This window comes from Bos mutus, chromosome 25 (genome assembly GCF_027580195.1).
Source record: "Bos mutus isolate GX-2022 chromosome 25, NWIPB_WYAK_1.1, whole genome shotgun sequence".
In the NCBI taxonomy this organism is placed as follows: domain Eukaryota; kingdom Metazoa; phylum Chordata; class Mammalia; order Artiodactyla; family Bovidae; genus Bos; species Bos mutus.
Genome location: NC_091641.1, coordinates 8,354,319 through 8,377,282, shown reverse-complemented (window position 1 = coordinate 8,377,282; position 22,964 = coordinate 8,354,319). Strand labels below are relative to the sequence as shown.

General features: G+C 51.8%; 2 protein-coding genes across 2 annotated transcripts in view; one reads left to right on the top strand and one right to left on the bottom strand.

Moving 5' to 3' along the window:
* Nucleotides 1-14,866, top strand: part of BAZ1B (bromodomain adjacent to zinc finger domain 1B) — a 55,029-nt gene extending 40,163 nt beyond the window's left edge. The window contains exons 13-19 of the mRNA XM_070362779.1: nucleotides 609-791; nucleotides 6,921-7,068; nucleotides 8,102-8,249; nucleotides 10,047-10,159; nucleotides 12,395-12,540; nucleotides 13,676-13,779; nucleotides 14,034-14,866. Coding sequence (XP_070218880.1) covers nucleotides 609-791; nucleotides 6,921-7,068; nucleotides 8,102-8,249; nucleotides 10,047-10,159; nucleotides 12,395-12,540; nucleotides 13,676-13,779; nucleotides 14,034-14,391 — 1,200 coding nt within the window. The 3' untranslated portion in view covers nucleotides 14,392-14,866. The remainder of the gene's footprint in view (nucleotides 1-608; nucleotides 792-6,920; nucleotides 7,069-8,101; nucleotides 8,250-10,046; nucleotides 10,160-12,394; nucleotides 12,541-13,675; nucleotides 13,780-14,033) is intronic.
* Nucleotides 14,867-19,956: 5,090 nt separating this feature from the next.
* FZD9 (frizzled class receptor 9) lies at nucleotides 19,957-22,311 on the bottom strand. The gene has a single exon (XM_070363104.1). It carries the CDS (start codon nucleotides 22,074-22,076, stop codon nucleotides 20,307-20,309), a length of 1,770 nt encoding a protein of 589 aa, XP_070219205.1. The 5' UTR covers nucleotides 22,077-22,311; the 3' UTR covers nucleotides 19,957-20,306.
* Nucleotides 22,312-22,964: the final 653 nt, after the last annotated feature.

Below are 22,964 nucleotides of genomic sequence, written 5' to 3'. Positions count from 1 at the left end.
TTATCATCATTCTTCTCTTTTCATACTGTTCATGGGGTTCTCAAGGCAAGAAGACTGGAGTGGTTTGCCAGTCCCTTCTCCAATGGACCAACTTTTGATTCTCTTCGTAGTTATAAAAGGGTACTTTTAAATCGGCATGTGTTGTGTGACTGAGAAGGTAGAGCATAATTTGGATCAAAGTGATCTAGCTTATATTTCTCCATTCATAAAATCAATGTGAGGCTTCGATGAGATCGTCATCTAAAACGTATTAATGGCTTAGAGTTTGTAAGCTAGTGGGTTGGTAAATTTTTACTTTCCTTCTGTTCTTCTTTGCCTTGAGACTCATTTGTACTTAGTAGGCACTCGGTTGCTGAGTGAATGAATGAGCTCAGTAACTTCCTTAAGTAGAGCAAGTTTCAGCATCTCATGGGTCCCTTCATCAGGGATATCCAAGTAGTCTGGCTACTTTCAAATGTATAAGCCTTCCATTTAACTGAGGCACCCAGTTAAATTAATGTTACGTGACCAGTTTCAGTTTAGGTTGATTTGAATTTAATTGAGGATAGTCTGCTTTCATCTTTCTCTTGGCCTTTCACTCAGTCTAGTCTTGAAATCGTTTTCTGTAGGTGATTTCACTAGAGAAACTGAAGGATTTTGGTGAATGTGTGATTGCCCTTCAAGCCAGTGTCATAAAGAAGTTTCTCCAAGGCTTCATGGCTCCCAAGCAGAAGAGAAGAAAACTCCAAAGCGAAGATTCAGCCAAGACTGAAGAGGTGGATGAAGAGAAAAAAATGGCAGAGGAAGCAAAGGTATTTTAGCTAATGAAGATGTCATTTTATGACTGTAGAAGTATGTAATCTGCTGTTAAAATTATCTAACCCTGTGCCTTGTAGCTGCATAAACACTGTTCCCTGAGCCAGTGTCTGATCTTTATCCCTTTCTCCAAATGTTGTTTTCAAACTGGTCTGTGGAGCACAGCCCTGCCTACAGTGCTGGATACTGTGTTAGACACCCCCAAACCCCCAACACACACACCTTTTACCTTTACCAAAGCAAATTCCATTTTTAAAAGGGGTTTGGGTGTGTGTTCAGTCATGTCTGACTCTTTGCGACCTCATTGCCTGCAGCCTTCCAGGCTCCTCTGTCCGTGGGATTTCCCAAGCAGTTTCCTCCTCCAGGGGACCTTCCTGACCCAGAGATCAAATTCATATCTTCTGTGTCTCCTGCATTGGCAAGTGGACTCTTTACCACCGAGCCATTTGGGAAGCCCTTTTTTGAAAGGTGGTGGTTTTTAATGTTTTTTTAATTGTAAAATATACATAATGAACAACTTTGCCATTTTTACGTGTAATCTGTGTCATTAAGTACGTTCACATTGTTCTGCAACTATTACCACCATCTGTCCCCAGAATTTTTTTTATCTTCCCAAACTGAAACTGCCCATTGCACACTAAGCTGCCCACTTCATCCTTCCCCAAGTCCCTGGCAGCTATCGTTTTCTTTTTGGATTTGAGTACTCTAGGTATCTCATGTAAGTGGAATCATACAACATTTGTCCTTTTGTGACTGGTTTAACTTCTTCAAAGTTAATCTGCGTTGTAGCATGTGCCAGAATTTCCTTCTTTTGTAAGACTGAGTAATATTTCATTGTATGTATAGACCGCATTGTGCTTATCGGTCCATCAACAAACACTTGAGTCACTGCCACCTTTTGACTATTGTGATTAATGCTGCTGTGGGCCTGTAGAGCTTGTCTGGAGGTTCTGTTCAGGGAACACAACTACTTGTGCACGCTGGGCAAAGAAAGACCCTCCTCTGTCAGGGAAGGTTGTCTTCTTTGACCAAGGAGAGAGGAGGGGAGGGAGAAGAGTGAAAACAGGGGAAAGTATTCCACTGCATAATGGCTGGGACTGGCTTGCCTCTGCTGGTCAGTTTGAATAGTCTGGGGGTTTTGGTGATGAGTAGAAGCCAGAAGTCCTTGCCCTCAAGACCTGTATGAGAGATGCTTAGAGTAGTGTGACGAATATGGAGGAAGACCAGTCCATGGCTCGCCTGTGAGGGATCCAAGGGCCACTTAACACTTGCCAGAGGAGAGAACCTGTTAGCTGGATTTTAAAGAACAAGTAGAAATTAATCAGGCTGTGGAGAGGGGTGGGCGCAGTGTTAGTCTGAGCTGGAGTTGCTGCTCATCACTGACCACTGGTCCCTGTTTCGTCCTCTGAGTTGACATGGAAGGAGTTTACTCTCTGAAGCTCCTCTGGGAGTTGTACACAGTTGTCATGTTGCCCCCAAGTTTCTTCCTAAGACCGAGAGTGATATATGATACAAGAAACATTTTAGGTGAGAGGTGAGCAGAGAACTAAGATTAGATAAAGTGAACTAAGTTAGATAAACTTTAAACTTAATTCATGACACAGACTCAGCTTTCACACACATGTCGTTGTCTTACAGGAATACAGCATTTAAACTATTAATTCATGACACAGACTCAGCTTTCACACACATGTCATTGTCTTACAGGAATGCAGCATCCAGGTAACCTCTAGGTGAAATAAGACATCAGACAGCTCATACTCTCCTTTGCTGAATCTCTTCTCATTAGGCATACTTTCAGCCTTGCTGAATGCTTCATGGGTTTCGTTTTTAACCCAGTTCTATTCAGAACAGTCTCCTCCTTGATGTGATCTTTCCTTGCCATTCCTTTACTCATATTATTTATTTTCTTCTCATTGGGAACTAGTAGCTATATAGCGTTCTCATTAAGTTCCTTTTTAGTATTCAACCCCATAGTGAAGTAACATCTTTTCAGTTTGTCATATGAGACGACTCTTAGCTTGGTTGGGGAGGAAAATATGAGCACTTTTTTAACCTTGGGGCCCAGACACACAGCACACAAATGGAAAACATGGAGGAGTTTCTTGGAAAATCAATTAGGGTGCCGACTAAGTAGTTCAACAGTGTTCTCCATTAAAATGGCATTATGCCCTGCAGTTCCCCACCGAAGGTCAGCCTTGCCACAGCTCTGAAATTTTCCACTGTCCTTTGCTTTGAAGGTTTCCACTTAGCACGGGCCAGGGTTTTTCAGCTGGCACTAGGCTGTTGCATTGAGCTAATGTCAGTTTCTAATCTGTGCTTCAGTTTCCTTATTTGTGAAAGTAGATTATCTCTTAAATCCCTTCATGTGGTAGTCAATTATTTCAGTTATTTAATGTTTATTTCATTTTCTGGCGTTCAGTGGGAAAGATGTTTTATAGTTGGGCGAAATCCTGGGTTCTGTTAGGCTCTCTGTTTACTTTGGATGCGTTTGTCTTGACAAGCTGGTTATCTGTTTTTCCATTATAAACATTCTTTTATGGAAGAATATGGTCTGATGCCTCATTATATTCTTGTCAAACTATGATGTTGTCTTTTTAGTGTTAGGTAAAGGGAATTAATAGTGGCTTGCCCATAAGCTGGCTTCCTCTTAATTTTGTTATATACACTTCTGCTGTTTCTAACTAGGGCCCAACTTGGCTTAAATATGTTGGAGAATTTGATTTTTTCATCAGAATAATGTGTCTGGCTTCCCAGCAATACTGCAAGACAGAGCATTGACATGATGGCGCTGTGTTGACTGTAAAACCTTTATCTAGCTGCTGTTGATCTGTTTTTAAGTCTTGGATAATGTGGTTTTTGTTTTTATTTAATGTTCTAGACTGGAATTTTGTGCAGTGGGAGGAGACTAAGATGTTCTTTAAAATGTTGAGTGCCAGTTGTTTTTGTTTTTGAAATTAGAGGCTGGTTGAAGACAAGGCCTTTGATGCCAGCAAAGGTCCGTCTAGGTCAAAGCTATGCACTTTCCAGTAGTCATGAATGGATGTGAGAGTTGGACTGTAAAGAAAACTGAGCGCCAAAGAATTGATGCTTTTAAACTGTGGTGTTGGAGAAGACTCTTGAGAGTCCCTTGGACTGCAAGGAGATCCAACCAGTCAGTCCTAAAGGAGATCAGTCCTGAATGTTCATTGGAAGGACTGATGCTGAAGCTGAAACTCCAATACTTTGGCCTCCTGAAGCAAAGAACTGAGTCATTGGAAAAGACCCTGATGCTAGGAAAGATTGAAGGCAGGAGGCAAAGGGGACAAGAGAGGATGAGATGGTTGGATGGCATCACTGACTCGTTGGACATGAGTTTGAGCAAGCTCCAGGAGTTGGTGATGGACATGGAAGCCTGGCATGCTGCAGTCCCTGGGGTCGCAAAGAGTCAGATATGACTGAGCGGCTGAACTGAACTAAACTCAAGACAAGGCTGGTCTGGATGAATAACACAGTGGATAAAACAGGACCTAATGTTTAAATGCCAGCAGCGCCGGATGGGGGATCAGGAGACCTGGCCCAGATTGCTGAGATCTTGGGCAAACTTTCTTTTCACGAAAAATAAACAATGAACATTCATACAGATGTGCACAAACATTCATAGCAGTCTTACTCAGAATAATCAAAAAGCGGAAGCAATCCAAGTGTTTGCCAGCTGATGAATGGATAAACAACATGGATGTATTACTCCGCAGTTTAAGTGGAATGAAGTACTGTTACATGCTGGGATATGGATGAAGCTAGAAAACATGCTCAATTAAAGAAGCCAGTCACAAAAGGCCACATGCTGTGTGAAACGTCAGAATAGTTAAATCTATAAAGCAGAGGAAGATTGTGGTTGCCTCGGGCTGAGGAAGTGGTGGGATAGGATAGGGAATTGTGGGTTAGGGTAGGGATAGGAAATGGCAAGTCTTTCTTGGGTGGTAAAAATGTTCTAAAATTAAGATTATGTTGATAGTTGTAAACCTCTGCAGATATGTGAAGAGCCATTGACTATACGTTTAATAGGGAGAACTTATTAATATATATCTCTAGTCTATTTTCGGAGAAGGCAGTGGCACCCCACTCCAGTACTCTTGCCTGGAAAATCCCATGGGCGGAGGAGCCTGGTAGGCTGCAGTCCATGGGGTTGCGAAGAGTCGGACACGACTGAGCGACTTCACTTTCACTTTTCACTTTCATGCATTGGAGAAGGAAATGGCAACCCACTCCAGTGTTCTTGCCTGGAGAATCCCAGGGATGGGGGAACCTGATGGGCTGCTGTCTATGGGGTCGCACAGAGTCAGACACGACTGAAGTGACTTAGCAGTAGCAGTCCGTTTTTAAAATGAGGTTTAAATAAGCTTATTCTCAAGGTCTCTTCCAGTGTTTTGGTGTGTTTGTTTTAATGAGGCCACATGTGCTAGGTGCTCAGATTTTATAATTTATAGGAAATGTTTTTTAAATGTTGATAACTTGTGTCCATCTGACCACTAGAGGACACCAAAGCCCATTTTAGCTGTTCCCTGGCTGTTGTCAATAACACTCTTAGGAACTGAACCTAAAATTCTTAAATTTATATTCCATCGAATGAAGAAGATTTCAGTTTCACTACAGTAGGAGACTCTCTGGTACCACACGTCAGCTCTCATTACATTAGGGTTGAAGACCAGCGAGTCAGCCGTGATTGTATATCTTACATCCTGCTGAGGCACTCTGAAAAGGGAAGGAAGGAAATTGTATTTCAGAGGCAGATGTTGAAATATCTGCACTGCAAGTTGGAGTAAGGAATGAGTCAGTTTTCACTAGAACTTGAGCAGCCTCTTAAATAGATGTTTGTGGTGTGTTTGTGTTACTTACCGTGGTTGTTCATAAACTTACACCCAAGGCTCCTGGTTTCTGTGAGAAGAAGACAGCCTTTGTTCCCCTCCCTCCTCCTGCACACCAGGGCAGTGTGGAGCTCAACTGTTGTTTTCCCTCGGCAGCTTTGTTTTAAGCCTGTGGCCTTCCGTGTAAAGGCCATACGGCCTTTCTTACAGGAGGGAGACTATTACTTGAAATAGGCCTTTTTGCTTAGGACAGGGCAGTAAAACCCAGCAGGGGTGGTGTCAGTCAGCTGGAGCTAGCCAGGCTGTGAAAGTAGCCAGCATGTCTGACTTCAGTTCAGTCATGACTGACAGCAGAATGACCTCCACAAGGCTCTCGGCTCCTGGTGGACTGCCTGAGCGTCACCTTGTCCAGTTCTTGTGTTGTCTGACTGTTGAGAATGATGCCGTCTATCATGCCATTTAATCATTTAGGCTTTCTAAGTGCTTTGAAAGTGTCTGCAAAAAATCACCTTTCAATTAATAAAACAGCAGTACAAATACATGAGTTATTCTAAAATGGTGTTTTTGTTCCGCCTCAGAATGTGTGTTTTATTGAGAGGGTTGAAAGTTCTTAATTGTATTTTTCTCCATCACAACTCTTTTGCTAATACTACATTAATTTCCATTTTTTGATGATGTCAGGAGACAGTGGGTTATGCTGAGTAACTGCCCAGAATGAAATCAGACCAACCTCCAGCGCTTTACAGTTGTCACTTCAGTTAGAAGTTGGTGATCAAGTCAAGAGAAATGTCACATATCTGTGCTTCATACTTTTAAGGACTGTAGAACGACTCATATCACTGGTATTTCTAGGCCCTGTATCTGGGATCGGGGCACATACTGGTGCAGAAAGTGATACTCTTGTTGACCACAGTTTTGTTAGCTCCATGACATTGCTGCGTACTAGCGTTATTTACACAGTGTTTCTGCTTTTAAATGACACTGAGTCTTTTAAGTGGATTTCACTAGAAGAGACTCGTCTCTAGTCACCCGCCCCCCGCCACCAAATTCTTTGTGTGCCCTTTGGAACTTTTTTGCACCCTTTAAGGCCTTGGTTTCTTCTGTAAGAGAAATGGGTTAGACCGGAGGGGCCCTAGAAGGTGAGTACACTCGGGATTCTCCCGTATCTTTACCTGATCCCTCTCTCAGCGTGTGCTCTGTCAGTGTGCTGTGAAAGGCCCATATCCTGTGCCTTTGCGGTCACTGTAGTAATGCTGGCCTGCTTTGGTCTCTGTTTAGGTCGCATCTGCTCTGGAAAAATGGAAGACAGCTATCCGCGAGGCTCAGACTTTTTCCAGAATGCATGTTCTACTTGGGATGCTTGATGCCTGTATCAAATGGGATATGTCAGCTGAAAATGCTCGATGCAAAGTTTGTCGAAAGAAAGGTATATTTAAATCAGAAAGAAAGGTATATTTAAGTCAGAGTGGCTTATCTGAGTGTATTAGGCACTTGGGCTTCCATTTCCAAGTTCTTTTCTCCCTAGAGAGTTCTGTGCACACAGCTTTTAGATGTGGGGAGACAGATTTCACCTTCTGAGAGTCCATAAAATGCTGGTCTTTAAAGTCGAATGCCCACAAATCAGAGCAGCCCTTTTGTGCCTCAGTTTTGAGTATAAAATAAGAACAGTTGATCTTGCCAAGCTTTAAGTTTTCTCTAAGGAGCAAAATTAGTTTAACCCAAATTTAAAATCTGAATTTTACTCTTCTGTGGTGCTGCCAGTAGAGGGCAGTATTTGGACGCTATGAAGAAGGAAGTTTGGACTTTATATTTTGGAATCCTGCAGAGCGAAGCATGTGGGACTGTTTAATGCTGGAGCTTTTAGGAGCCCCGTTATGTTCTAAAAGCCCCTCAGTGATTGACTTCTCAGTGTCTAAAGTTGTGGTGTGACAGGTTAGGATATACTTTCCAAGGATGAAAAGACCTCTCTAAAATCATTTAGTTGCTCTAAAAACTGAAGGTTGGAGGGGGAAACGATCATTTAAATTGGTTTGGTGTATTTTCAAATGTAAGGGAACCAAACCATAATAGATATGAATCGGGACGCATTTGTCTGGTCGGGGCAGAGGAAGGAGGGCAGAAAGGTGTACTTTGTTGGGGGTTCATTTCTCAGTGGAAGAGGGGGCAGTGAAATCTCCTGCTGGTGCTTGAGTTTCTGCTGCCCCCTAGTGAATGTTAACCATCTATTCTAGCCCTGAGTCGATTTGGGGATGTAAGTTAGAAGCCCCAAACCCTAAATCACCTGTGGTCTAGTTAATACTGCATTTGCTTTCAGAAGATGACTGTGCTCTTTAAAACGGGGTCGCACTGCACTGGAACGTTTTGTCTTCTGTCGGGTTGACTGAGGCTGGCAGCTCCTTCTTACAAGTCGCTGACTGTGGCCGTGCTCCCGATGTGCTGTACATGTTATCTCCTTGCAGGTGAGGATGACAAGCTGATCTTATGTGACGAGTGTAATAAAGCCTTCCACCTGTTCTGTCTGAGGCCGGCCCTCTATGAAGTACCAGATGGTGAGTGGCAGTGCCCAGCTTGCCAGCCTGCTACTGCCAGGCGCAACTCCCGTGGCAGGTGAGAATTTCTTCTTCTTTTAAAAACAAATAAATTGATAAGTAGCTGTTGTGCTTGAGCTTCAGTTATTTAAACCGAATGAGCTGGGGAGCTTTAAGTTCATCTTTTGTGTGCCGACCCCCTTATTTAAGGAACTGCAGTGGGTCGGGGAGTGGTGCTCAAAGGGCTCTGATTTAATTTTCTCATTGTGGACATTTCTAGTTTTCATTACCAGCCATGTTTTATATTTTCTTGGTCATCCCTTCTTTTCAAATAACATATCTCCCTCTGTCTTTTATTTCCACTTTGCCCACTTCTTAATTTCTGATGACTTCTGCAGCCACCTGCTGCTAAAAGTCATGAAACTTATTACTTTCCTTACCTGTACCTACTCTCTTCCTTCCTTGGCGTGGTTAGAATTTGGGTGTCAGCTTGGACATCTTCCTCTCCCCTGTCTCTGTATTGCCAAATGTTATCCATTCAGTGTCTAGATGTCTGCAAGTCAGCCTCCTGCTGTCATAAGGCCCTCCTGCATCGCTCATCCGGCTTCCTCCAGTGGCTTCTCAACTCGACCTCATATCTTCCTCCCTCTTCTCTTTCCAGCTTTGTGGTGATACCAGAATGGTTTACAAAGGACAGAGATTTGCTTATATCACTATCCTCTTGAAACACCGTGGTCTTCCCACTGCCTCTAGAATGAAGTCCCTGGACTAACTTTTGAGACTGTTCTTACACAGCACTAGCTTACGATTTTATGAACTCTTATTCCCTTCTTGTGTGCTTGTTACAGGCTGTTTATTGGGCATCCTTGCCTCTGGTGTTTTCTTCCCAGAGGGCCTATTCCCTGGCCCCAGAACTCCTGCCTGGCTCAACTGCCTTCCGCCTACCTAAAGTTGCACTGCTTTCTGGAAGCATGCTTATTACATCCTTAGGATTATTTCTCCTCTGTGTAACAGCTCGGCTTCTGATGTCTATAAAGTGGAATACTGGTGCATCTCGCCTTTTTTGTCAGTTTCTCCCCAGCTCGCTGTCTTCCTTGGGATTGTTCCTGCCCTGAGAGGAGAGGTGGAGCTGTGCCCTTCACCCTCACCAAGTGAGGCCGGCCACAGGGCCTCATAGAGGAGACGCCTGACACTTGCCAAAGTTAATACCGTTGTTTTGCACGTTGAAATTTGAAGTTGTAAAAGAGCAGCATGTAGGCACTCTGGCTTGGTGTCTCTTTGAAAGGACAGAGCTGTTTGATCCCAGCCCTGCCTAACAGCATTACTCGGTTATTTCTCACTCCATTCCAGCTACACTTAGAGAGGGGAGGCCGCCGCTTGGAGTCGGTGGGGCTTTGGACCAGCTGTTCTGAGCTGGGATTACCAGTGCTTTGATGTTTCGGTCATCTGCAAGCTGTTGCAGCTCCTGGAAGGGGGCATCCAGGTGGAGTAACACCTGTCTGGGCTGTTTATCCTTTCAGTCCGCCCCAGCACTGGGGACAGCTTTTATACCTGAAATGTTACATTATCTGGCTGTTTTTGTGAGACAGAAGGAACGGTTTTGTGTGTCCAGGGGTGGGGTTGCATTTGGGTCTTGGTTTTTTGTTGCCATTCATGTTTCAGCCACCGTGTTTGGGGCCTGGCAGAGGAGACACGCGGTTAAAGCTTAGGTTTTCATTCTGCTTCGTGTCCTGGCCTCAATTCAGGTTCCCTCCCCTTATGAAATCTGTCTCGTCTGTGAAGAGGGGGAAGGTTGCCATGATTTATGTGGGACTTTACCTGTCTTTGGACCCCTTTGGCCTGGATCCATGGTCTCTACAAGTATTTTCTCCCACAGGAATTATACTGAAGAGTCTGCCTCTGAGGATAGCGAAGATGACGAGAGCAATGAGGAGGAAGAAGAAGAGGAGGAGGAGGAGGAAGAGGATTATGAGGTGGCTGGTTTGCGACGTGAGTATCTGGTTTCCTGACGTGAGTATCTGGTTTCCTTTCTTAGTTAACCTCATTGTCTTCTCAGCTGACCTGGGTTGGCGAGAGATGCCCAACACCACCAGCGTGCCATTTTCCGTGTTGTGGCAGTGGGCTGGCTCTGCTGCCGTAGCTCAAATGGGTTTTCAAGATGCCAGTTAACTGCCTGCCTAGTAGGAGGTTGGGTGGCTTGGTCTCAGAACATCAGACTGTGGCCAAGCCACTTGGTCCACGATTTCTTGGCATTCCGGGCCCAGGTGTGTTTGTGACAGGTCTGCTGGCTCCGAGCCCCTCCTGCGGGGCTGCGGCAATGGGAGTCCAGGCCGCTGCTGTCCCTTGCCTTCTCTGGCCTCTGGTGCGGTGTTCCTTTGAGAGAAGGCATTTGTCCTCTGGTGACAGTGATTTTCTCCTCCCAGTAGTGTGCAGGGCTGCAGAGTTGCTAGTCTGAAAAGAGGAGACGTCCCCCCATGGTTTGGGCATAGTTATTAGGAGGTTCAGATCTGTTTCTCACTAGATGTCAGCAGGGAAAAGGTCTCGTCACTTACCCTCACCTTGTTGACTCATTCTCTCACGTTCATTTTTCATGAGGCTTTGAGAGTTGGTCATTTTTATTCGTTAAACCATTAAGTCCTACAGTCTAGCCTTTTAACAGGCAGCCTTTCCTGCAAAATATACCTTTCTTTGTAGGTTACTACAGCTACAAGATTCTGATGAGCTTTTGAAGGAGGAAAAAGCTCCTCCATGATCATACTTGGCGCTGGGAGAGAAGGCTTGCGTGCCAGGCCCGGTCCTTACTGTATCGGTGCTGCCGAAACCCGAGGGCTCTGGGCTTGTGCCCCTGATCTCCATCTCCCCAACACTGCAGAGGGTTGGTTTGGGACACCTGTGTTCCTCTCGTTCCTCTAGGGCTCCTCTTGTTCACAAGGCATGACTTTTCAGGTATCTGAGGGAAGGAGACTAGGGGTCTCTGAGCCTGCGTTACACAGAGATGGCCGAGGACTGCCCAGGTCCTGATCTGGATACTTCCTTGTCTGTGAATGGATTCTGGATGTAACCATGTACTGATTTTGTTTATTTTCCAAGTAATGGTTTCCTTCCACTTTGAAGTTACTGCTTTTTCCAAGGACTTGTTCCCTCTCCAGGTTTCTAGGACCTCATCTACTGAAAGGATCCAGGAAGTTTTTGGTGGTTCAGAGCCTCTTGTCTGCTCTGCCTTTTAGGGCACAAAGATGTGGTTCCCTAGTGCAGTTCAAGGCCCTGGGCTGCTGGCTGTTCCGTGCATCCTGTGTTTCATCCTTGGCATTAGCTTCTTCCTCTCTCCCTCACCTAGTCTCAGAACTTAGAAAACCTAAGATGATTGGTGAAGCGTCCTCTTGGTCTAGAAGTAGAACATCAAACGCCGCCTCTGTGTGCCCTTAATTCTGGTCCAGGGCCCCTCCCCATTTTCCAGGGAAGTGTTTGCTTAGATGAGCAGCCTCGAGCTAACGCAGACGGGGCTTTGTTTCTCGGGGACGTGTTGAGAGGCGCTGGCCACTCTGACGGTGAGCGCCTGTTGTAAACTGAGAAGCGGGCAGTCCTGTGCCTTTGTAGTTGCTCTTCTCTCTCGGGGGGTCCTGGGCGGGGCTCTGGTAGAAGTGGCCTGGCCTACTACTGTCTGTGCTTTTTAGAAACCAAAGCCTTAAGTTGGATTCATTGAGGAAGACTTCACATAAGTATCAGCTTTTCACTGAGCAGACTGTGGTGGTGAGTATAGGATAACTCTGGGAATTAGGAAACAGGATCTGTTCCACACTCAGATTCCATCTCTCATGTAAATACATGCGTTCTCAGGCTGAGCTTGGGCTGAAGAAATTCCAGGCAGACCCATCAGCAAATGGCCTTGTCTCCCGAGTGAGTCAGTTTACAGTTGACTCCTTCCAGCCCTCATTCCCTGTGGATGGGGTGGGGACAGAGGGTGCATGTACCGAAGGAACTGGCTTTCTAAAGAGACTCTTCAAAGGTCTTGGGCAGTTAATGAAAGATATCCATCCATTCGTCATCTGCTGCCGCTGCCCTTGATGTGCCCTGTGAGGTCAGAGAACAGGAAACGGATGGCATGAGCCCCACCCCCCGCCAACGTGAGGGTGTCACCGCTCTGCTCATCCAGAACATCACCCTTTCCTTGGGCATGCTCCCTTCATCTTCAGTTCTTCTCTGAATGCATGTGTTTAATTTCAGTGAGACCGCGCAAAACTGTCCGGGGCAAGCAGGGTGTCATCCCCCCTACAGCACGGCCCGGCCGACGGCCAGGCAAGAAGCCGCATCCCGCCAGGAGGGCTCGGCCGAAAGCTCCACCTGCAGATGACATGGAGGTGGACGAGCTGGTAAGAATCATTCTTCCTCCGCGCTCTAGCATCTCAGGTTCGTAACCCCCACTCCAGCATCAGGAATTCACCAGGCAACAGGTGGAGCCGCCCCTTTGCTCCCTCCCCCGCCCCCCACTTTGGAGACTGATAAGGCAGATGGATGGGCTTGTAGGCAGACGGGGCAGCAGGCCCCCGGGAGCAGCTATGCCCGGCATTCCGCTACTGCAGCCTGCAAACATCTCCTCTAGTTAACGGGCAGCCTGCGACTCGTTAAGGACTTTAAAATAGTATCCATGTGTCTCCCGGGGCTCAGCGGGGCTGGGTCTCTGTGGTGGGAATGTCAGCAATGTCGGAGCCTCGCTTACTCGGGGCTTTTGCCGACAGTTGTCACGGGAGGGACGCACCCTCCCCTCTGCTCCCCAGCCAGTGTGATCTTAGCAGTCTTGCTTTGGATTTCACTTGAGTTTTAAAGAACAAAAAGCTTGACAGATCAAATTGGAGTCGGAGGTGGGCTGGGGGCATTAAAGCAAGCCATCAGGACGCTCAGCGGGCACCCTGGGCGCCCTTCCTGTAGGCCCGGCCCTGATCCCTTCAACTGTGCTTCTGGCTGAGTGCACACACCTATTCCTGCCACGTGGAGGGGCAGCCTACCCCTTTCTTTGTAGCCTCTTAGCGGCTTCTCAGGAGAGCCAGGACGAGAACTCTTACTTTTCTTCCCTCAGACACCCCCACCCCCACAAAATTGACTTCAGGTGGTCCCCATAACCCACCTGGCATTCTGCAGTTGCTTGTATAAACTCATCCACGGCATGACTGTAATCCCAGGTCCACCTGCTGTCAGACGGCTAGCTTCCTGGGGACAGTGACCCTCTCTAGCTGGCCCCGCCAGGGCTGCTGGGACCCGGCCACTGCTGCCTGTTCTCTGTTTTGATCACTGTCCACCAGGGAGGAGGCGGGTGGGCTGATGCCCACCGCTTAGAGCGCTCTCTGGATGGAGTCAGATGATCTTGACCATCTTCTCTGTTCCAAGAAGACAACTAAACTTTGCTCTTTGCTTTTTTAAGCAGATATAAAAACACTTTTTAAAGTGTCTTCTGTCCTGTCTACTCTGCTCTCAGACCTGCAATAAAGTGTCTTTTTTCTTTGGCTCCAGGTACTTCAGACCAAACGGAGCTCCCGGAGGCAAAGCCTGGAACTGCAGAAGTGTGAAGAGATCCTCCACAAGATAGTGAAATACCGCTTCAGCTGGCCCTTCAGGTGCGCTTGGGCTCAGGGGAGTGGGCCAGCCTTGCAGCTGAGCCCCTGGGACATATCTTAGTGGCAGGCGGGGAAGTGACCTTCCAGACTTGCAGAGTCCACTCTGAGCACAAGTGAACACCCCCGCTCTGCCTGCCTGCTGGTGGGCTGGGCTCGGCATTCTGGTGAGACGTTTGATGATGTCCGTGGTTTGATAACCAGGTTTCTGTCTGGTTCAAGGCTGCGCTGACCTCTCCATTTGGTTCTTCTCCCAGGGAGCCCGTGACCAGAGATGAGGCTGAGGACTACTATGACATCATCACCCACCCCATGGACTTCCAGACAATGCAGAGCAAATGTTCCTGTGGGGGCTACCGCTCTGTGCAGGAGTTTCTTGCTGACTTGAAGCAAGTGTTTACCAATGCTGAGCTTTACAACTGCCGGGGCAGCCACGTGCTGAGCTGCATGGTGAAGACGGAACAGTGTCTGGTGGCTCTGTTGCATAAACACCTTCCTGGCCACCCGTATGTTCGTAGGAAACGCAAGAAGTTTCCCGACCGGCTTGCTGAAGATGAGGGGGACAGTGAGCCAGAGCCCGTTGGACAGTCCAGGGGACGAAGACAGAAGAAGTAGAGAGGCAGGGCCCTGGTAAGGGAGCTGAGGTCGGGGGGACTTGAGGGAGAGAGCGAGGGAGGGGGGAGGGAGGCGAGAGAGGAAGCTGGAGAAAACGTGGACGGGAGGAGGTCAGGGGGAGCCCGGGAATGCCTGTCACCCGAGCTCACACGCATCTCCAGAACTCTCCATGGGCCTTAATCAAGCAGCGCACTTTGGAGAGCCTCTTGCTGGGTCGGTGGTCTTCGCCCAGAAATCCTGTGGGGAGAGGTGGCCTTAATCCCCCTTCGTGAGGGTTTCCAGGAGGAGTCCAAGGCTTTTCTCGTGAACCCAATTCCTTTTCTTTCTTCTTTGCTAAGGTCCCTCCCACTTTGGCCACCACAGCAGTGCCAAGCCCTCTGGTCTCTAGGGGAGGGGTTACTACATTACGTAGAAGGATGAAGGGTAATCAGGCCAGCTGGGGAGGTAGTGTCGGTTTTTTAAATCTATATTTATACACAGTCCTGTTTCTTTAAGCCCGCCCGCCCTGCCTCTCAGGTGGCAGTATCAGTGAGTGCCACAGAGTTCTGTGTTCACCAGCATCAGGAGACAGTTGTGGTCTGTTGAGTTGATCTTGGCAGAGTAAAGGGACATGTCCTACAGCCATTCCTGAGTACCCCTCCCCTTCTTTGTGACAGCTCTCTCCCCGCCCCTGGCCCCCTCAAACAAAACCTAAGGCACTTCACTCAGAGCCTGGAGCCCTGCTTGTAACCATGCGTATAACCTTTCCTTTGATGGGTCTGGCAGAGGGGTGTTGGAGCCCAGCCCACCCACACACCAGACAAGCTCTTAGGGGAGCAGAAGAAAAAGCAGGAAGAATTTAAATGTTTAATTTTTTTTAAATTGACTTTTCTAGTTATTAAAGGTTGCTTGTTTCAGCAGTGATATTGTATAAAGAACATCTTGTAAAAAGATCTCTGTCATCTCGCTTTGGCACATGTACAGTACGATTTCTATGATAACGTGTTTGCTTTCCTTTGCCGGTCGCTTCCCTCAGCCCGTCCTCTCTCTAGAGCAGGTGGGCTGGGGCTTGGCGGGGCCGGCGGTGGGGACCACCTGCTCGTGGGCGGTCCCTCTGCCGCCCTGGCGGCCGCTTCGGCCACCTCCGTGTGCAGCGCCCCTGCCGCGCTCCTCTGGCCTCAGACTCGGACCCCAAGAACCCAAGTCGCAGCGCTCAGTGTCGGGGTCGGGGGGGCGCTCTGTGGCCCTTCCCGCAGCGCGTCTAGCACTAGTCGTCACGTGTAGGCCAACCTTTGTGTCTTCTTTCCCTTTTATGGCAGATTTTGATAAAAAACGCAGAACAGGGTTTAATTTTCTTTTCTGTCAACTTTGAATTTGGAAAACGTGAGCATCTAAGCGCTTCCGGACCGATTCAAATGAAGGGAAAAGAAGTCCACCAAGGGGACTGCAGCTTGCAGAACTAAAGCCTGTTAAAGTGAAATGTCAGGGTGTGGGCCCCGTGCCCCGGCCGCCTCGGGGTTTGCCCGGGGGCTGCCGGCTGGGCTCCCCTGGGCTTGGAGCCAGCGCTGGCGTTCCAGCATCACAGCCCCGCGCCGACACCGTCCCTGCCTCCTGCCCTAGAGCCAGTCTGTTTCTGTTAACAGTGAGAATTCTGTGTTCCCACTTCAGTGACACCTCAGTTACTTGTTGTTTTTTAAACTGTCTTTAAGGAGGAAGGGCCCTATTAAAGGGTAAACTTGTAATAAATTGGACTTTCAAATAAACATTATGTACTTGTGTTTATAAAGAAGTGACAACTCTGGTGAATTTTTCTTTGTGCTCTTGGAGGTCTTAGTGGACAGCAGTACGTCCCGAGCGCGCTTTCCCTTGGGCTCTTGGAGGCTGTTCTTCAGGAGAGGGCCTCTGGCTTACGGTCTTTTAACCACAGGTCAGATCCATCTACTGGATTTCTTTGCTTCCAGGACAGCGTTCTGGTGCCCTGGGTAATCGAAGCCATGGCCTTCAAGCCTCTCCTGGCTTTGTCTCCATCTCAAACTCACACCCCACCCTACCCAATTCTATTGGAAACTTCTAGGAATTAGAAGAAACTAATTTTTTAAGGCTTCACTGTGGGAATTTGTGGTCCTTCAGGACTTAATTTTGGGGAAGCTTTGGGTATTTTACAGTAGTTTTCAAGGAAAACTTGAAACATGCACAGCGGAACTATGACAAATTCCGACCTACTCAGCTTCAGCAGTTTTACTGTGTAGCCAGTCTTGTTTTACTCATGCCTTCATTTATATTTTATGCTGGGAGTCTGTCTTTGGTCAGACTGATTGATTCGAGTAGGTCACTGCTGGCAACCTGCCCGTGGAATCCCAGGGTTTGAAGGCCACTGCGTGATCCCAGTGACAGAGCAGCGAGACCACCAGTTCCTGACCAGCTGCACCAGGGATGGCAGAAGGTAAAAACAGGACGAGATCTGAGGAGAGACCTAAGCGCTGGGTGTGGGCTCTGCCACTGCCTGCCTCTGTGGCCATGGTGAGCGTGGGCAGTGAGCCAGGCCTGAGTGCTGTGGGAGTCTCAGTTCCACAGGGAGGAAGTGGTTTGCCCCCAGGTCAGGCTGGATTTGAGCAGCCCTCAGGCTCTGGAGGAGCTGTGCTACCTCTGAGTGGTCCCTGCAGCCCCAGCTCACCCGCATCTGTGAAGTCCTGTTTCTGGGGTGGTTTCTTAGGCCACACGAGGACAGCGCCTCTGGGGCCCCGTCACCTCATCTGGGGTCTGTGTCCTGATCCTAGTCCACCAGCCCAGCCCATCCGTCCCTAGCAGGCTATGACCTTGGGGGAGACGCCTGATTTGGCTTCACGACTGCAAATGGAGACAAGACAACTTTGTTCCTGAAGACCGGTCTGACCGTTACACTGGCGATCAAGGGAGACCTCTCCCTTGTCCTGCCTGCTTGTCTTTCTCCTCACACCCTGTCCCCGGGGCAGGGAGCAGTCAGGTGGTGACTGGATTCCAGTGCAGCTACTCCAGGCAGTGCTTCACTAGGGAAGCAGGCCCCCACTTCCCTGAGAGCCAGGGTCCCCTCAGCAGGATCCTGAGGCAGACGCTCAAACCGGGCAGGAGGAGGTCACTCCTCATTGCTCCCCCTGCCCAGGATGCCCAGGCCTTTTCACACCAGGACTGTTGGGAGCATCCTCCTCCCGGGGCACTGAGCAGGGAGTGAGGGCAGCTGCTGACCCCCAGGACCGCTCAGTCTGACCTCAGTCAAGATTCCCCCTGCTGACTCCAGGGAACTTGGCGTTGTTTCCCAGGAACTTCTGCTGACTGCGATCTGAGCTCACAAGTTCCGTCACGAACAAGCTCAGGCTCGGCTGGTGTGGACACACGCACAGATATGCTGCTCTGAGGGGCCCTGTGTGGGGCTGCCAGGCCCCTGAGGGAAGTGGCAGGGACACGCAGTGTGCAGGCTGGAGGGTGACGGCTTCTGAGGAACTTCTCTCGGGGTCTAGAGTCTCTTTTTGGGAATGGGGAGAGGTCCCCCCACGGGGCAGGTTCCTCTGGATGAATTTGCCCTAGATTGTAACACCCACCGTGTCCATCTCACCCAACGCCCCAGTGGAATCCGTGGTGTGAGGTCACAGCACCTCTGGAGGCCAGTCTCCCTGGCTGTGTGCTCCTGAGCCAGCCAAGGCCTTCAGGCACTGCCCTTGTCTGAAAATGGACAGGGGAGGATGAGATGGAGGGCTTCTGTAAAAGGTCTTGAGTCAAATGTTTCCTTTGTATCTGTCCTTCAGGGTCTGGGAGTTTTCATTAGTGTCATCCCAAGCTCCCAGGCTGAGAAGCCCTAGCTGCCAAGGCCTGCCCTCCTCTCCTTCCTGGGTCCAGGCCTCTGTGAATCATCTTAGCCTCAAAGCAAAGCTCCCTTGGGGTCCGTTCTGGTTACACTGCCTCCCCTTCCGGTCCCAGTTGTCCTGGAAGTCAGTCTTGTTTCCACTGAGCAGGACACAGCCAAGTGCCCTCCACCCGCCTTGTGCCCTGACTGGCAAGGGATTGGGTGAACCGGCGCCACTCCTGATGCTCGCCCTGCCATCCACCCTTGGCCCATACACATCACTTGCCTTTCTCCTCCCGTTTCAGAATCCTCCTGTGGCTTCTGCTGCCCCCGCCCGACTGCAGGCCTGTGAGCCCAGCCCAGTGCAGCCACGGCCCCTCTCGCTCCCAGCTTGGGCCCCCTCACCTGCAATAAGCTCCTTCTGTTTCTCAGTCATGGACCTTCCCCGGAAAAGGTGCAACATTTGGGTCACTTGACTTTGCTGGTCAAAGCAGGCATGAGGACATGAGGACTTAGCTGTCTGTGCTCTATGAGAATGGAAGGACTGAGGGGGGCGGGAAGGATTCCACCTGCATGAAGCGTAGTGTAAGGGTTGCAAAATCCCCTTCGGGGGGGTCAGTGCTGTTCTTGCGGGGAGGGACCACCCTCTCTCCATCATCTCTTGAGGGAGCTGACACCATCTGTTTGATCTCCACTGGATGTCCGTTTGTTCCTGTGATTGGTGGTTGGGGCAGGAAGGGCTCTGGCCAGAGAGGCCCTGGGTTTGGGGGCTCAGTCCTACTGTATGAAGCAGTTGGCCTTGGGCTCCCCTTGGCTGGCAGCAGGCTGGACCCCGGGGCCTCCTGTCAGTGCCGCTGAACCAGGGACAGGAACCAAGGCTCTCCCCTGGCTGGAGTCACAGCGGCCACAGCCCAGCCTAAGATAGTGCCAGGGTTTCCGGGATGGCCACACTAGGAGGTGGCGCAGGTCCCGGCAGCCCCAGGGCCACCCCAGCATGTAGGTCAGCACAGCACCTTTTCCTCTCTCCGTTTGCGGTCGTGGGAGCTGCTTGTGGAGGGAGCCATGCGCACGCACCTGCCCCCTTTGTCACTGCTGTGCTCAGCACCTCCAGTCTCTCCACAGCCCTTTAGGAGCTGGGGACCCAATCCCCACCCTCCTCCAGGGCTGTCTGCCCGTGCCTGCTCCCAAGATGCCCGTGTAACACTCCAGCCCCATCTCCACCCAGAAGGACGGGGGTTAGGGGATGCCCTGACTGGGGCCCCAAGGAGTGAGCGGCCACATCAACAGCAGTGAGGACTGTCTTGGGCCCCGACCCTCAGGCGCAAGGAAGAACAGGAGGGGCCAGCCACCCAGTGGGAGCAGACATTAAGCCTCCGAGGGAGCCTTCGAGAAAGGCTGACGCCCTCATTTTTTTACGCAAATTGAGGAGAGCAGTGTTACCCACAGCTCCCAAACTGGCCAGACTCACTGGGGCCAGAGTGGGGCATGTCATCCCAGGGGATTCCCTGACTTCTCCCAGCAGACATCCCAGTCTCACTCTGGGAAGCAGGAACCCAGGGCTCAGGCAAGCCCGCCACTGAAAGGGGCCAAGAGAACACACCCACCCACAGAATCTGGGGCTCCTGCAAAACACAGCTGTTTCCCCGGCAGGATGTTCTCCTGATTGACGGAAAGCCAGACTACCCACTCCCAGCTCCGCTCGCAGGGGAAGGCTCCCCCAGAGCCCTCACCGTCCTACCGTCCCCTTTCCAGTCCACAGAAGACGAAGCGCTGCCACACGGGGGTTTATTCCAGTCACAGCTTCCAGAGAAACTCAACAATAAATTACATCATTAAATAAACTCTGCTGGACCACACCCCCTTCTGCCCCTCCTGCTCTCCACGTGCTCCCTCAGGTCCCGGTGGGGACGCAGCCAGGCCCACCCCCTTGCACTATGCGACAGGGGAGTAGCCTCAGTGGGTCCCGACGAGTAAGGGTTGAAGGAGGCTCCCCGCCCTGCTCCTCGGCCCCTCGCACTCACTTGCCTGACCTTGACAGCTGGGCAGCTGCTAGTCAGCTGTCTCCTCCGGAGGGAGTGCCGAGGAGGGGGCCACAGCCGCCCCAGGCAGGCCTGTGTCCCTAGAGGTGTGTAGGGTTCTCCAGAGAAGGATCTGTCTTAGTCATGTGCAAGACCACAGTGGGGGCCTTATAGTGGCCGTGGGTGCCCCGGCCATAGCCCCCAGGGGCCCGGCAGGCCTTTGCCCGGGCCCGGCCAGCTGCCATCTTGCGGTGGCACAGGCTCTGCCAGGTCTGGAAAGTCTTGGAGCTCCACACCCAGACGCCGCTGGTGATGCCCACCACCAACGACATGAAGATTTTGAGCATAAAAACAGCCACGGTGGGCACCGAGCCCCCTTGCAGCGAGCAGTCCCTCCGGCCGCCGGGCGTGGTGGCCGCCGAGCAGGCCTGTTCCGTGGCCCGCAAGCGCCAGAAGTCCATGTTGAGGCGTTCGTAGACGTAGCACACAATGACGCAGGTGGCAGGCACGGTGTAAAGGATGGAGAAGACCCCAATCTTGACCATGAGCTTCTCCAGCTTCTCCGTGTTGGTGCCCCCGGTCTTCATGATCTTGCGGATGTGGAAGAGGGCCACGAAGCCAGTCAGGAGGAAACTCGTGCCCAGCACCAGGTAGCAGGAGAGGGGCACCAGCACGAAACCGGTGAGCGCTGCCGCGTCCATATTGGCCACGTAACAGAGCCCGGTCAGCTCATCCCCCGCCACCTTGCGCAGCGTCAGGATAACAATGGTCTTGAGGGCTGGCAGGCCCCAGGCTGCCATGTGGAAGTAGCTGCCGTGGGCCTCGATGGCCTCGTGGCCCCATTTCTTGCCGGCGGCCAGGAACCAGGTGAGGGTCAGCACCACCCACCAGAGCGAGCTGGCCATACCGAAGTAGTAGAGCAGCAGGAAGACGAGGGTGCAGCCCGTGTTCTCCAGGCCCTCCTGGATCACGTAGAGCGCACCCGCCTCCTGGTCGCAGGCCACGCTCTGGGCCCCGGCCACGGCCCGGATGAGGAAGGCCAGCGAGTAGACGTTGTAGCACATGGAGAGGAAGATGATGGGACGCTCCGGGTACTGGAAGCGGTGCGGCTCCAGCAGGAAGGTGAGCACGGTGAAGGCGGTGGAGAAGAAGCACAGCGCCGACCACACGGCCATCCAGACGAGCGCGAAGTCCTTGTCGCGCCGCGACCAGAACACCTCGACGCCTGGCCCGCAGCGCGGCGCGCACGAGCGGCTCTTCTCTACGTACTGGAACTTCTCTGGGTTCTCGCAGGTGCCGGCGGCGCCCTGCAGGGCGTCCTCGGCGGGCCGCGCGGGCCGCGGCGCCACGGGCAGCATGCCCAGGCCCTTGTGGGGCTCGGTGGGGCCAGCCGTGGCGTTCTCGGGCGCCTCCATGCAGAGCGCGTGCGGGTCGTTGCGCGTGGGCAGCCGGGCGCAGTCCAGCGAGTCCGGCCAGCCGAAGTTGAACTGCTCCATGATGGGCGCGCAGCGCAGGCGCGCCTGCTCGCACATGGGCCGGCAGGCGGGGATGGGCGTCGAGACCTGGTCGGTGCACATGGGCGCGTAGAGCGAGCACAGGAAGAAGCGCAGGTGGCTGTGACAGCCGTACTGCACGAGCGGCGCGAACTCGGCCAGCTCGGCGGCCGCCTCGCCCTGCGACGTGTGGCCCAGCAGGTTGGGCATACGGGTCAGGTTGTAGCCGATGCCGCGGCACATGGGGATCTCCACCACCTGGCACGGCGCCGGCCCGCGCCCGCGCTCCGGGTCGAAGCGGCCGATCTCCAGCGCCGCGCCGCCCGCAGCCAGCAGCTGCCACAGCAGCAGCGCCCGGCGGAGCGGCGGCACGGCCATCCCGGGCGGTCCCGGCCGAGGGCGGGGAGGGCGGCCCCGCCTCACTCGGGCCGCGCCGTCCGGCGCCCCCGTGCCCGCCCGCCACGTCGCCGGGTGCGGGCCATAGCGGAGCCGGTCGCGTGTGTCCCTGCGCGGCCGGGCGCCCTGGGCAGCGCGCGGAGAAGCCGCCCGAGGGAAAGGAGGCGCCGAGCCACCGCCGCCGCCGCCGCTACTCGAACCGCTGCCGAGCCGGAGCAGGCGCCGCCTCCCGGGGCCGCGGGTACAAGCCTTGGGGCGGGGCGCCTGCTGGACACGCCCAAGGGCGGGGCCTTTGCGCGCCCGACACGCCCCCCGGCCGGGCTTTAAAGGCGCCGCGCCTCGCAGCTGCGCTGTACGACAGGACCAACCCGGGCGCGGTCTGGCTGGGCGGGGTGTACGAGTAGTGACCTCGTCTGCCCGCTCACAGTCTGTTCTACCCTTTCTGAGGAGTTGCTGCCCAACTTCTCTCCGGGACAGCACAGTCAGCCGGAGGATTTCCCTGTCCACCCCGTACCGCGTCACCTACGTTTTTCCCCAGGCGGGACCATTTCTAAGGCTTCTACTCCTGGGACGCCTCGACCGTGGACTCTGGGGCAGTTCGAGAGCAGCCTCTCCGCCTCTTCACTAGTAGCATGTGGCTCTGGGCCCTTCGCTCTGAGCCTGTTTTCGTTTCTGTAAAACAGGCAGATAATCCCGTCAAAATGAATTCACCTGTGGCTCGCGCGGGCTGCTTACCCGTCACACTGCGCACTTGAACTCATGGTCTCTTCGCAATCCACCTGCCCCCTTGACACCTCGGGACTGCTTGAAAACCCAGTCTCCTTCTGCCCCCTCCCCTCCTCTGCACTCCCTTGGTACAGGGTCTCCCCT